Here is a 14,873-nt window from a genome sequence, read left to right as displayed (position 1 = left end):
CGCTATCTTTCCCAGGAGGATGCAGATCGCAAGAGTTTCTGTGCTTTTTAAGAAAGGTGACATAAACGATATCAAAAATTATAGACCTATTTCGATATTACCAGTATTATCCAAAGGGCTGGAGAAACTTATACACGTGCAAATGTCTAATTTTTTCGATAAGCACAATCTTATATCTACAGCCCAATTTGGATTTAGAAAACACCTTTCTACTGAGTTAGCCTTGCTACAACAAAAAGAATTCATTTTAACACAATTTGAAAGCAAGAATCTTGTGCTCGGTCTTTACATTGATTTCAGTAAAGCATTTGATTGTATCCATCATTCCATACTACTTAAAAAACTTGAAACCTATGGTATTCGCGGGCACTGCTTAAACCTCGTGAAGTCGTATCTAGATCATCGCCATCAGTACGTCCAGATTGAGCATTACCGTTCAGACTTAAAACACATCAGCAGAGGCGTTCCTCAAGGTAGTATTCTCGGCCCATTTCTTTTTATAGTTTACATCAATGACCTAGTAAATATCTACAGTGATGCGAAATACGTTATGTACGCTGACGACGCTAGCCTATTTTTTTCGTCACCTGAACTTGGTAGCCTTCAGAATAACACCAACACTGCTCTAAGGGCGCTCCAAGAATGGTCAGCAGCAAACGTTTTGCAAATTAATACTAAAAAGACAAAAGCCGTGATTTTCAGACCAAAATCTAAGCAGATAACCTGCGATCACATCACCCTTCTTTACACAAATGAAGCAATAGAAATAGTGAGTAGTGTGAAAATACTGGGAGTTACCTTCACACAAAATATGCTTTGGGATTTACACATCGAATCAGTTTTAGGCAAGCTATCTCGTGTGGTTGGTATGATGGCGCGTCACAGATTGATATTACCTTTTAAAATAAAGCTTCTTGTTTACAATGCGCTCTTTTTTTCTTCCTTGTATTATTGTTTTTTGGTATGGGGTACGACGACATATACAAATCTTGAAAGACTTCATGTACTGCAGAAAAAATTTCTACGTGCGCTTTTCAATGTACCCTACAATTCCCATACTTCAGATTTATTCTTGAAGGGAAATGTCATCCGCGTGTTTACCCTATACAATTACAAGTTAAGTATAGCGTTCAAACGAGAGATAAAAGAAAACCTAAAGTTTTTCCACGAGTTATCTCATCTTGCCAAAAACACCCATTCATACGGCACTCGTTACATAGAACAGTGGAAGGTGGTCACTGCGCGGACAAGCTATTCTATGCAGAAGCTATCATACACGCTGCCAACCCTTTTAAATTCATTTCATAAATTACACATTGAATTGAAAATAACTTCTGCACGAACACTGCGCGAGCATTTCATCAATTCATGCTAACATAGTAAATAGTGTAAAATATTGCTTTTTTTTCATTCTTCCTTACTGATGTGTTTTTTTAGACATATCTGTATTCCGAATATGTGTTTCTTGTGATTTTTTTTTTCTCTTTATGTGAATGTTTGCCATCGCTGCCTGCACTGTAGGGGTGGCTGCGGGCCTCTGTCAAGTTGCTTGTGCCTTCAGGCAACTTTTACCCGCAGTCTCCTCCATCGCTGATGGAAATAAAATTATTATTATTATTATTATTATTATAATCCCCACACGCAGATATGCCATGCCATAGAGTGAGCTACCAGCTTTTTCTGCAACTGCAATGAATAATGAAAAATGTGATGGAAAGACCGTAAGACGGTGCCCGGAGGTGTTTGTGGAGGTCCACGCTGGACGTACCGAGAACGTACCCTTCACTCTGAGGAAATGGGTGTGGAGCAAGAGTCGTGCTGACAATCTCTGGCCTGAAACACACCATCATGCAATCAGGAGAAAAAAAGTGGCAGCCAGAAAAGAACCAAATAGCAAAAAAAAAGGGTAGCATGCATTCTTTGTAGATTGAGTATTGTGGCATTATTAGATACGTGCAATGCATCTTCGGAGAGAAGGAAGACAATATGGTGAAGAGAAAAGAAATGCACTCATTCTGCCTTTAGGCTAGGCGGGCACCACTCCAGGATAACTGACATACTAGTTGTCACCTTTTGGGTGCTTTTCTGAGCACAAAGAATTAAATTTCTTTTATGGGTTAAACAATAGTTGGCTTCTATTTGGATGTTATTTGTCAGCAGCACGCCACTGAACATTTCACAAATACCAAAGTCTGAAAATTAAAACAACAGCCGATATGTATGCTCGCAGCCACGAAATTTTATAAAAATGCTATTTTGATGACCTGAAAGCGCCCTTGTAAAGCAAAGTTCGCTTAACGCACAGATTCCGATGCGCACACCTCGGCAATGGTTATCCGCAATATCGCCTCTGCACGTTTGTCGCCGTCCTTTGACAACGCCTTACGGTCAACATTAACGCCCTAGCAACAGTAGTTTAAAAGGATTTCGACAAAACAAAATTAATGGCCTTTCACGCCACAAACGGTTGATGTAACTCTCGGAGGGTTTAACTGCAGCGCTCTTGGATTGAAGGTAGAAAACTATGAGCTAATGAATGTCTACACTCTCATTTTCACCATCTACAGTTCGTGCCACATTGGCTTAATTCAATTGAAATGCTTCCATTAGAGCGATCATTACTGTTGGCAGGCAAATTGGTAACGTAGCATCACTACTTCAAGCGTTTTTAATTGTCGCGTTTCAAACCACGAGCGAGATCATCACTAACATAGGAAGCTTCCCATAAGGTACGAATTCAACACGTTCCCTGCATTGCAAGTCACCAGTTGGTCACGGGCTACGGCCGCATTGACTTGCCGATGCGATAACTTTATTAAACACGAATGCAAAGGTATAATTCTTGGTGCAAGAGGTTATGAATAATCAGAAGAAACTTTTTTTTCGTGTCAAATGCCATGACCAACCGCTGACCTGCCGGTGGGTCATGACGCCCCTGGTAGATATCCTGAGTGGCCCGCCAGTGGGTCACTTGGCGCATAAAACGTGACCTGAAGAAAGCTTGCCGCGACAGATGCGTTAAAGGACCCCCGACAGAAAATTCGGAAACTCGAGTTGCTTGTTTTTTTGATAGTTCGCCATGCGGAGCCCCCTATGACCGACTATTAGTGACCAGCATTGCCTAGAAAATATTTTAATTTTGTTTTAAAGTAAGGGTGCGTGCTCTTCCGAGAATTGATGCAAGATTGATATTTTCTGTGGTTTCACGTAGACACAGGCTCCCCTTGAGACGTTGCAGAGCTCAAGAACATTTGCAGCGCCCGCACCACAACCCGGGTGCGACTGGCATTCGGCGAGGACTATTGTTTGTCACCCCTTTCGCTCTGTTATCGGGCAGCTCTCAAGGTAGTTTAGGCTGCTTACGCCCGAAATGCTTTTTTTTTTTTTTATTGAGGGGGACACGCTCAAAGCACCCACATCATTTTATTTTTCACCGCCAGCGGGTCACCCTATTAGAAAACGGTGCGTTTCAGCGCCACCTATGCTTTAGTAAACATAATCTCAGGGCACTGCTCTGCTTTGGGGCGCTAGTTTCTTAAGGTATTCAGGTGGGCGTTTCAAACTAACCCAATATTACTCCGAATTAACACTGCCAGCATTAATTATACAGTGTCTTAGAGCATTTACGATATAATTTCAGCATTACCAGATGCAAAGTTACAAATTACTGTAAAAAACTCGCAAACAAAATTTCCACTGTCAGGGGTCCTTTAAGAGCAGATGGGAACCCAAAGTATAAAAATAAATTTTTCGAACATGAGTTGTCACTGCAGCCAATGTTTCAGCAAGCAGTTTTGTCTTCTTTAAGGCTGCCAAACCGTAGTTTCCCCAAGGTTGCAGTTGTGAACAATACAAGACTGCTCGTCGAATTGTTAGTTCCAGCAATGTCCCGTGTTCCACAGATGTGTCAAAAGAAGCTTCACTGTTTTCAAAATAAATAATATGCAAGGTAACCTAGGACTTCGTCCGTTGCATGTAAGTCGTTCGGCACAAGTTGGCCTGGCAGAGCGGGTGGCTGGGTGTGGCGCTTTGCTGCCCTGACTAGAGTGGGTGCAAGTCGTCGGCGCCAGCTGGGTCATTGGAGGTAGCGCTGCCACAGTGCCGACTCACGCTCGCTGCCAAAGTTCCCGGCTTCCATGGAGTTCGTCCTGCACAGAGTGTTCCTGTCCATGTATGTCGGTATCCCAGATGCACACAGTAACGAAATGTGCATCGTTTTTCCAAGACTTCCAAATAAAAAATAGTCTTTGATGACCTCAGTATGCGAGATTGAACCTATTCACATTGTGGAAGGCAACTCCAATTGACGAACAGAGATGTTCAAAGTAAGAGCGTAAACATGCAGTCTGTTACTTGCACTGGGGTGTAATCTCCGTAGACACTGCAAAATCTTGTTAACATATAGAAACGACACACACGCTGCAATAAAACAGGGAAGATTTTTTAACAGCAAAGGTAACTTCAGTCAGTGCTGTGTCTTATGAACTTCCTTTCATGCAGTGCAATACTTTGCCCTCGGCTGTTTCACGATCTGGCAAAAGACCGCGGTATTGAAAGCATGTGGCCTTCAAGTTGAAACCCAATATCAGCCGAGCAGATTTATAATAAAAGAGTTGTCGTTCTTGAACATACTGCAGTTGGAAGTGTGTTGGTGCGATTCAGTAGCACTGAATTGCATCAACATCCTTTGACACTATCTGGCCTAAACTAAGAGCACGATGGTGGTCAACGGCTTTTTTTTTTTTTTTGCCGCGGATGGCACAGGTGTCTAAGCCCCAGCCAGAAACCCTGTAGCCTGTTTCAATCCAGTGCAGCCTCTGAAGAATACCCGTAAAATTCTGCCTCCCTTGTGCCATCTTCGACTAGTCATCTCGGAGCGCTCTTGCGAGCGGCATTGTGTTCGGCTGGTTGAAGGGGAGTGGTCGCCCCACATTCGGCTAGTCCTTTCGATCGTTCACCTTTCTCATTGAGCGCCCTGAGCTGCTTCAAGCCCTTTCGACAGAGCTGTGTGAACACTTCCGGACAGGTGATCACAAGCAGTGTGGTCGTTATGGCGGCATCATATCAAGTGATCACATCGTCTGGTATCCATGCAGTTTTGCCAGCATTTAACCATTGAGTTGACGCCCTCTCTTTTGTCAACCTACCCGAAGACCAGCGGCGATAGATACGATGGTGACGACGATGTAGGCCGTGCCTGCGACCAGGACTTCACCCAGCCGATCGTTTCCTTGTTGATGGCTTGTTTCATCCGCACGTCCGCCATTTTGCTTCAGAGCGCGAGAAGCTTCGGCCCTGCTCCGACACTGCTTCTACTAGAAAACGAGTTTTCGCTGCAGACATGTGGCTCCTCCTGTTTCGGTTTTCTTCCAACAACGAGTTTGACGTTCGGCCCAAGCATTTGTACTTTGCCTTAGAGTGCGAGCAAAGCCGGATTCGTTCACCTCTGAGCCGGAGGGCAGAGGCGATCAGTCGAAGGTACCAAAACATGCCTGTTCACAACACTAGTTGCCCTTATAATGAACACTGTGCCACTGTGAATGCCGCCGTCAACGCTTTCTCTTACGTGAACTTCAACACAAAATTGTTAAAAACGGATTGTAGCAACCCTGGTTTACGAATGTGCCGGTGACACCCTATCCTGTCGAAAGCCTTTTTAACGCTACCCATTCAGGTATTGCTTTCAAAACACTCTGGCACATGCTGGCATGATGCAGAGTTGTGACATTCCTATGCAGCTGTGCCCAGGAATGCTTTGTACACTGGTAGTACCAGACATCGCTACTTATCTGCGTATTGCACAATCAAATCGCTCTATTTTCAAAGGGACCTTTGCTCGTGATCCAACTCATCACAGCAGGGGGCAACTACAGCCAACAACAAAAGACAAATTTTTGAAGTCATCATCATCACTGTAATCCCCAACAGAGATTAAAATGGGAGTGCAGCGCTGTGATCTGGATAGATGTTACCAACCCAGAAGATTAATGGCCGCTGTACGGGGTTATTACAAGCCCCTGTATTAACATGCTCCCCCATACAACCAAGAGTGCGATTAAAAGCTTCAACAAAGCTGACATTCATTTCCGAACTCTGGTTCAGCTTCTGAAAACTAACATTTTTAGGCTGTCAATAAGCATGACGTGCACATTGACTGACCTACGCCGCTAAAAGTTCAGTTGCTATGCAATGCCATTGTATGCTATCCTCTGCACCCTTAGTACATGCCGTTGCTGCCAAGTTCATTTTTTGCAGACAGCCTTAAGGCCTTTCAAGCCAGCCTGGTTTTTAACTATTAATTCAATCCATTAAAAGCTGTACTCTACAGTGCATCAGACATCAAAAAGCAAAACTTGTTGTTGGGCTTGTTGGTACATGCAACGCCTCTTAGAAAAACTATGCCTGGAACGTGGCTCTCTCATCAATTGAGAGCTCGCTGCCAGCACAAAATCTCGGAGGCCATGCCACCTACCGCGTGTTGCGAGCCGCCTCCGTACTGCTCTTTCACATGACATTACCGTATCACTTTGTCACGTGACATCACAGCTGCTCGGAGGCAAGTGTGAGAGCATTGCTGTGTTCGCAGTGGGCGACCGCCAAAGGCGTATGCCTTCGTACCGCAGGGGGAGGGTAAAATCCGAGGGTAAGGCGGCACGTTCGCGGCTCACGTTCCAGGCATAATTTTTGTAGGAGGCGTTGGTACATGCTTGCTGAAATACAAAATTGATGTGTAACCACCAAGGAGGGACTCTAGACAAAAAAGAAAAGGGTGTCCTTTTCTGAACAGTCAGTCCTTCCTTGATGTTTATGAGTCTTTGTGTTTTAGTAACCAGATCTGTCGTCGGCAATCTCCTGCATATGCACGCCTAACATTACTGAAAAGCACGACCGAGACAGATCATACAATTTTAACATATGCAACAGAGTAGACGGGAGTTTAGAGTTTCAAGGCACTACATTGCACTTGCACAGTTCTAAGTGCATGGGTTCTACAAACGGTTTCTACTGAAGCTACACAATTTTAGGCTCATTTGTTGACAGATCATTGGTTAAGACCTGCTTTTGTGAGCTGCCTTTGCACAAGAGCAGAGCGGATGCCTATTACCACTAACTTAGGCTGCCAGATGATTGTGCATGTGCTCTGAAATCGTTACTCAGTTTGTAAACATTTTAGGACAAAAAGGTTCTCAGGCTACTGTTTGCACAAAAGGTGTAAAGTCCCCTGCAAATACGGCACCAAATAGAATATGACGGCTTGTCATATTGTCAGGTCAACTTGAATAATACCTATGCAAGATAATGAATTACACAGGCAATATCTAGCACAGAAAGGAACTAAATACTCTTAGTTACTGAGCTGGTAATGCAGATGCAGCAATAAAACTCTTACAGCCTACAATGCCCGTGACAGACAATCATTTCCCAAGATACACTGCATCAACAAGCCATGCCTGTGTTGGCACTGTACACACAACTATCGGATATCTGCGACACAGAAAACCTTTGCGCAGCAAGACAGGGCAACTTGAGCGCGCTAACATTTAAAATCACTGTAAAGTTACCACTCAACACCAACCTGCAAATTTGGCGCCACTTTCGCTTTACGTGCCTCCTATAGTGTTCCACAAGATCTGCTTACGTTGCACAAAAGAAAGATAGCGGTGCAGCGACATCAAACCGATTTCATCTAAACTGAGCGCAGTAAAAGAAAAAAAAAAGAAAAACAGTAACAAGCACAAAACAGCGCCGTAATGTGATGATGACGCAAAAACGGCGCAACGTTTCGCGAAAATGGACCATTGCCCCGCCACGGGCACACTTTCAGGGCTCCCTTCAAGAGATACCGAAATTTTTAAACTGCTGTGCAAGCACGCGAAACTGTACCGCAAAGACAGTTGATCTTGATAGTTAAGCTGCCACACTGATGGTTTGCGCAACCTGGCGAGCCTGTCAACAAAGACGGCCTTGCTGTGATGAGTCATCACACATCTCATGATGCGAGAAGCTAAACACCGCTCCTCCCGACAACTGAGCTAGACCACGCCGCTTTTCGAGACTTTCTGTAATCCGCGATTCGAAAAAAAAAGCGAGGTTCGTGACGCTGGCTCGTTTACGAGCTGCATGACATACCAAGAACTGTTTTTCTTTCTTTTAGCAGAGGTAACAAAAACCTCAAGGCGCAAGCGCAAGATTATCGCACCGTGCATAGGCCTAGATAAAACTGAAAGGAGGAAGAAGAGGCGTTCTCTGAATGTCCGATTGTCGCTGTCTTTTGTGACACTTGTCTAATTTTGAATGAAATTTGCATATTCATTTGATTGTGACCGGGTGAGATAAGCTCGATTGTCTGGTCTACTCAAAATTTCTGTCTTCCACTGTAGTATTACCTCACCTTTTCTCTTCTTGATTCAATCTTCAATTATTTGTTTAGTTTAATATTCCTTTTTAGTTAATTATTATTTTCTATTACATCATTAGTTTTTTCATTAAGGATAAACCTTTTAATATATCTCATATAGGATACTTCTAGATTTCATGGCCAATCCCCCATAGTGGGTATGTGCCAGTGCGAAGGGGCAACAACAACAACAACATGTCCGATATTGACAGCATACACGGGTGCATCCGTCTACAAAGCGCTAACGCTTCGATAGTCGGGTAAATCGGCACGGGTGTTTTGGCGAAGAAGCACCAACCTCGCGGAAGTGGTGTCGTTGGCTCCGTCGTCGAGAAGCGTCACAGTCAAGACGGGAAACGGGGGCCTGACATCAAAGTCCAAAGCTACGCTTTGCAGCTCGAGACTCGTGCAATGGAATCGGTAAGTACAGTTTTTGGATAAGGTGATATATTGCGCGCGCGGGAGGGCGATGCACAGCTGTTTTTCACGACCATCACAAACACGTCGGGCTGGATTAGCGATCGCTGCGCCGCCCGGTGAAGGCAGGTTTTTCTCAAGGTCGTTTTACAAGAGGAAAAAAAAAAGTACTTTTATAATCGCAATTAAAGCCATGCGGGCGTGATGTGGTTTAACTGACGTTCGAAAAAAAAAAAAAGCTTTAGATGCTTTAGATACTGGTACAAGATAGTCCAAGGTAAAAGAAACGGTAGTATTCATTTTAAAGAGTAGCAAAGTAACACAACTTCAACCATGCATCGTATTGAAGATTATTTCCGCTAAGTAATATGTAGCGCTGCAAACAGTAGCGTTAAAACAAAGTGACGAATTTTTTGTATAATTGTACCCAAAAATTACTTCACATAACTTTATTTATGTTTGAAAAGCAACATGTTGGTTGTAGGTCATTAGTTATATAACTACCTTTTTTGTACATTATATAAAAGTTACAATATACTGATTGTGTTGTCATAGCGTGGTGCAACAATTTAAGCAAAAAAGTTGTAACAGCGCAATTTTAACAAGGGCAGCATAAGAACAAAGGGAATACTTGGTCGGTGGACTTCATTCTTTTGTATTTTTTTTCCAATCGCGCTATTACATCATTTGCTCTTACGCTTATTCTTCAAAACATCGTTAGCGACGGCAGCGCTTTTGTTTCAGTGTGTCAATTTTTAGCAGTCAGCACAGTTGCTGCACTAACACATCGCTAGGAAAAGCAAAACGAAAACAAGCAACGCAAAAGCCCGTAGCGTTTGTCACGCCACCTACGCCGCATCTCCGCGTTTCTGTGCGCTTTTGCCTTGCCTTGGCGGTGGTTGGTGGCCATTACTTGGCGAAGTGTCGGTTGCGGAGGCTCCGTGGTTCCCGCCGAGTTCATCGTGCATACCTTTGTGCGTGTGGTTGTGTGCGTGCTTCGCCGCGAAAAAAAAAAGTCGTTGGAATGATGGCCGATATTGCCAGCTACGACGGTCACGCCGCGAAACGGCAACGCACCGACGAAGGCCGGGTACGTAGTTGGGCACACGTTGTCTTCTTTCTCTCGCCGGCTATGACAAAACGCCGGCTTGTGGGAAACGCGCACGAAGCGTGCTTAGATAGGCTTAATGCTGTCGTCACACAATGTGCCTTGTTTCCGGGCCGCCTCTCTTGTAACTTTCTTTCGATTCGTCCTCTCTATTGCCAACACATCTATCGCGTCGTCAGGCGATCGGTTCGTGTCGTAGCGGATGATTTTGTCTGGAACTTTTCCGTCGTGGCGTGTCGCTGTCTTTTGTGTCGGTCACGTTGGTCCGAGCTGCACAAAAACTAGGCGTGTTTTGAGAGGGCGGAGTTTGTTGAACATCCTAAGTGATTCGTTGTTTTTCTATTTGTATAATTTGTATTTGTGGTGTTTTTTTTTCGTCCGCCCTAAGTGACCGACGTAGTCACGGGACTTAATTTTTGCGAATGAGTTTTCGGAGTGATAACTCTCCGTTAAAGAGACTCACAGGCTCAGTCATGCCGCCGAGTTCGTTCTGTCTTTAATATTTCCCTGCGTTTTTTTTTTTTCGGGTTCGTTGGTGTTTTTTTCGGCTATGTCTTCGGTCATTGCCCCCCTGAGGCCGCGTTGGACGCTCACGATTTCTCACTCCCAGTTCGTACCTAGGGCAAATGACAATGAAAACGTGTTTTGTTTTAGACAGCCCGTTGGCGGCCAGCAGTCAACCGGAAAGACCGACTGAAAAGGGGCAATTTTGATAAGATATGCGGGCCTGACGCTGGCGCCTGCGGTGCGGTACGGACGGGCAGGGTTTATTTTAACAACCTCTCGCGAGCTCTCTCCTCTTTAAGGGTGTTATATCGGCCCCGATCTCGCCTCTGTAGTTTTTAACTTTCTCCGGACCCTTTTCAAGTTTTTCGCCTGCCTACCTGCCCACAACACCTCGTTCCGAGCACAAGTCGCCTCGCTTGTGTTACATAAATAGCCCGCAGTCACCCAGCCGTATTGCGAACAGTCACTCGGCTGTCCTTTTGTGTTTTTGGCGGTGATGGAACAACATCCTTCGTTGACGGGGTTGTGACGCCTTTTTTCTGTTTCCTGTCGCAGCGGTTGCTGGGCACGGGGCGTTTTGTTTATTGACCTGCGTGTTCTGACCCCGCTGTTTAAACGTAGTTGTACGCTTTCGTTCGAAATGTGCAAACAAACAAAACAAGATATCCAGGATCGGGCGGTTGGTTGACCCTTGTAACCTGGCGCAACCCACCATGGAGGGATCGACCATGTATTCGAACCCGGGACCTCTGCGTCACAGTCTGGTATCCTGGCGCAGATCCACGCCCTCGCTTCTAACTTCTTCGCACAAGGATTATACAGGTGTCATGTCGTGCAAAAAATCGCTTTAACAATTTAATTTATACGTAATATAGCGCGGGAAAAAATTAAGTTACACAATGATAATTGCGTAACTGGTGAGTTGTTGGTTGCCTAGACCCCAATACAAAGAGCTCGGCCAGAATATTGGGATCTAAATCGGCCATAGTATCAACAAACTGCGCATTAAGGGTGGAAGGACAATAGAGGGAAAAGAAAGGCAGGGAGGTTAACCAGCCTATAGGCAGCCGGTTTGCTACCCTGCGCATGGGAGAGGGATGGGGGGAGATGAAAGAGATGTTTTGCACATGTGAAGCGGGTACCTCGCTTCACTGAGGACGAATAGTGGGATAGTGGGTGCTTTCCTACTTCGCAAAAAAATTTGTTTATGGCGTTAGTGCAAGCGTACTGTGGTAATCGTCTCGAGCGCCCCGCCGGCCGCTCTCTGCACAGGTAGTAATGCAAAGACCGACGCCGTGATGATATTTGACCTCGTCTTACTGCATGCTGAGACATCGTACCATAATTCAAGCATGAACGGAAAGCTTTCAGTCAACTTTCGATAGCCGCCGCTGGACTAGCGGATTCCGTCTGTGCTTGTAGAAGTTGCTTCGAAAAGAATTTACAATGGCTTCGTTTCGAGATTTCGCTTTGATTGTGTTGCGTATTCCGCGCTGGTCAGACGTGTTTTTTTTTGTTTGTTTTTGTGCGGACTACCGTAACTAAGCGTCCCGTTGCCGGCATGAAAGACGAGGTAGCAGCAGCCGACGCTATCCACCAGAGGGGGTGCGAGTCGTACGCACGGGCACAATAAGTACGAGGTAGTACGAGGCATCTGGAAAGGGGTAATGGTGCCGGCGCTCACGTTCTCTAATGCCGTATTATGCTTAAAGTCAGATATCCTGTCGGGGCTGGAGGTTAACCAAAAGGCAGTCGGCAGGTTAGCTCTGGGAGCTCACAGTAAGACTACAAACGAGGCTGTACAAGGCGATATGGGTTGGGCTTCATTTGAGACGAGGGAAGCACAAAGTAAAATACGGTATGAGGAGCGACTTAGACATTTAGATGAGAAGAACTGGGCAGCCAGAGTGCACAGATACCTGTACCTGAAAAGTGTGGACACCCAATGGCGGAAGAGGATGCGAAAGCTGGCGACTAAATATAACTTGACCGCGGCAAATAAGCAAAGGGGGCCAGTTAAAAAGCAAGTGAGGGAAACAGAGACGCTCATGTGGAAAGAGAGGATGGAAAAGAAGGGATCGCTGGGAATCTACAAGGCAAGCAAAGAAGAGATCCGGAAAGAGAACTTTTATGACAACAATAAAGGTAGTGCGTTGCTCTTTGAGGCGCGGGCTGGCTGCTTGAGAACTCTAACTTACAGGAGCAAATATTCGTCACAGGATGAGACATGTGTTGGATGTGGCATAAATAAAGAAACAATCGACCACATAGTCATGGAATGCCAAAAGATTCAGCCGGATAGAAATGGGGGGAAGGTCACACTTCCTGAGGCGCTGGGCTTCGCGGTTGATGGAAGCATTAACTGGTCAGCAGTAGGTATTACTAAGCAGCGGCTGGAGTATTGGTGGAGGAACAGCAGAGAAGTCGATAAAATAACATCCCAGCCAAGAGTAGCGGCTGGGCAAAATTAAAAAGACATCCGAGTTGAGGAACAGAATTTAAACTCGAACTATTAAGGTAGGCTAGATGGTGCATGCCGTCACCCCGATTCAAAGGGGAGGCCTTTAATCATCATCATCATCGGGCATCATCATCAACTGGGCACGCGCGCTCGGTTGCCTGAATGTTAACCGCGCTTTTGAACGTCCTGGTTTCGCTTCTGTGCGACGTGAATTCCAAGTTCATGGCGATTCTAGTGAAGGTAAGGGTGTCTTGTCAATCCCGCCAAAAAACGCTCGACGTAACCTAACGCCGCGTTACGAAATGAAGGTGAACGTCTGCCGCGTCTCTCGATCGCGCTTTTTTTGTTTTGTTTCTTTTTTCTCCTAACCTTCGACGACGCTTGCCTTGCCACCGACTTCAATGCAGCACAAAACTCGTTTTGAACTCGCCTTTCTTGTTTAGGCGGTGCCAAGGCGTTTCAAACGCGCTGCATTGAAGGCAGTTTTCAAAGTCAAGTTCAAGTGAATGAGCGTTTCTATATACGGGGCTTAGTTCGCTAAGGTTAGCTGCTACGTTACGGCGAGTAAAGGCTCTTGCGCGTCGTTGCCGCTCTACGTGATAGGAGCACAACTTCCTGAATATCGATGCAGCTGACTGCAAAGGCGTCTTCCTCTACCTTTAGGTGGCCTCAGTTTTGTTACGCCGCAAGGTGTTCGAAATTCAAACGTTGGATGGAGTGGCTTGCGCAGTTTAAGGTCGTGCCTGTTATGGCTGCCGTGTAAAAGTTGCATCTGTAAGACGGGCGAACTATTTGCTCGGCCCTCATGAAAAAGAATTCCCTTCATTGCAGGGCACACAACTGGAAGTACGTTCGTGACGCTGGACATGTCCGTTTTAAGACGATAGTTATAGCGCGAGAACAGAACGACGACAAAGAGACAAGAAGGACTCTTTGTCGGCGTTCTAGCGCTATAACTGTCATACTGACATGTCGCCTTAGAAGACGACATTAACGAAGTGCGCGCGGGGCACTGGCGCTGTGGCACGAGCGCGAGCCTGGCGTCGAACGCTGGCCAGGAGTGACTCCAACGCCTGGGCTACGCTTTTGAACTTGTTCACGTTTCCTGTCCTTTAATAAATCGTATACAGTCACAAGCGGCTGTACAGACGTAACAGTTGGCGACGAGGAAGACTGGATCGACTCATCGGCACTCCACCGACGTCAAGGAAATAACATGGCGACGCCCGACTTCGGTCGGCTACCCGAATTCAGCGGCAGCCCCAGCTCCTGGAGATCCTGGTATGGGAGGCTACAGTTCTTCTTCGAGGCTAACGAGATTACGGACGCATCGAAGAAACGTGCTCATCTGCTAACGCTGTGCGGGGAACAGACTTATGACATCGTCTGCGCCCTCGTTCAACCCAAGCAGCCCAACCAAGTGAGCTACGAGGACATAGTCAAGATGCTCAAGGCTCACTTCGATCCACAACCGTCTGAGGTCTTCTGCAGGGCACGATTCCAGCGACGTGACCAAAAGCACGACGAAACGGTCAGTGATTACGTCACGGCGCTCAAGAAGCTAGCAGCAGATTGCAATTTCGGGACAAGCGCAGACACTGCAGCGAATCCGACAATGCTGCCTATGGACGTCATGCTGCGTGATCGTTTCGTTTGCGGTCTTCGGAACGAGCAGGTCCAGCAACGGCTCTTCGCAGAAAAGGACTTGACGTTCAAGAAAGCTTTCGACCTTGCACTGCGAGCCGAAAACGCCATCGAAGACCAGAAACGCGTGAAAACCGAATTTAAAGAGTTTCACGAATCCTGCATAAGCACATGCAAGATAGACAACCAAGGTCACTCTAGTGCCTCTGCCCAAAAGAAGAAACAACGCTGTTGGCGTTGTAACGCGCTACATAATCCGGACACTTGCAAGTTCCAGACAGTCTCCTGCAACTACTGCAAGAAACGCGGACACATTGAAAAAGCCTGTCTGAAAAAGC

At 45.9% G+C, this 14,873-nt stretch overlaps 2 protein-coding genes across 11 annotated transcripts in view; one reads left to right on the top strand and one right to left on the bottom strand.

Annotated features, from left to right (window-relative positions):
• LOC119167132 (zinc finger FYVE domain-containing protein 1) overlaps positions 1 to 8,835 on the bottom strand; it is a 48,861-nt gene extending 40,026 nt beyond the window's left edge. For 2 of the 3 annotated variants that reach the window (XM_037418560.2, XM_037418561.2), the window contains exons 1-3: positions 8,697 to 8,835; positions 3,955 to 4,148; positions 1,780 to 1,833 (exon numbers count right to left, since the gene is read on the bottom strand). In XM_037418560.2, the coding sequence (XP_037274457.2) occupies positions 1,780 to 1,833; positions 3,955 to 4,079 (179 nt within the window). In that variant the 5' untranslated portion in view covers positions 4,080 to 4,148; positions 8,697 to 8,835. The remainder of the gene's footprint in view (positions 1 to 1,779; positions 1,834 to 3,954; positions 4,149 to 8,696) is intronic. The other variant, XM_037418562.2, reaches the window with a different exon arrangement.
• LOC119167044 (heterogeneous nuclear ribonucleoprotein L) overlaps positions 8,665 to 14,873 on the top strand; it is a 137,096-nt gene continuing 130,887 nt past the window's right edge. For 4 of the 8 annotated variants that reach the window (XM_075867029.1, XM_075867026.1, XM_075867025.1 and 1 more), the window contains exon 1: positions 9,707 to 9,905. In XM_075867029.1, the coding sequence (XP_075723144.1) occupies positions 9,840 to 9,905 (66 nt within the window). In that variant the 5' untranslated portion in view covers positions 9,707 to 9,839. Of the gene's footprint in view, positions 8,819 to 9,669; positions 9,906 to 14,873 lie in introns of those variants that run through there. The other 4 variants (XM_075867032.1, XM_075867030.1, XM_075867031.1 and 1 more) reach the window with 4 other exon arrangements.

This window comes from Rhipicephalus microplus, chromosome 6 (genome assembly GCF_043290135.1).
Source record: "Rhipicephalus microplus isolate Deutch F79 chromosome 6, USDA_Rmic, whole genome shotgun sequence".
In the NCBI taxonomy this organism is placed as follows: domain Eukaryota; kingdom Metazoa; phylum Arthropoda; class Arachnida; order Ixodida; family Ixodidae; genus Rhipicephalus; species Rhipicephalus microplus.
The sequence above is the reverse complement of the archived record's forward strand: the minus strand, read 5'-3'. Positions and strand labels throughout refer to the sequence as shown.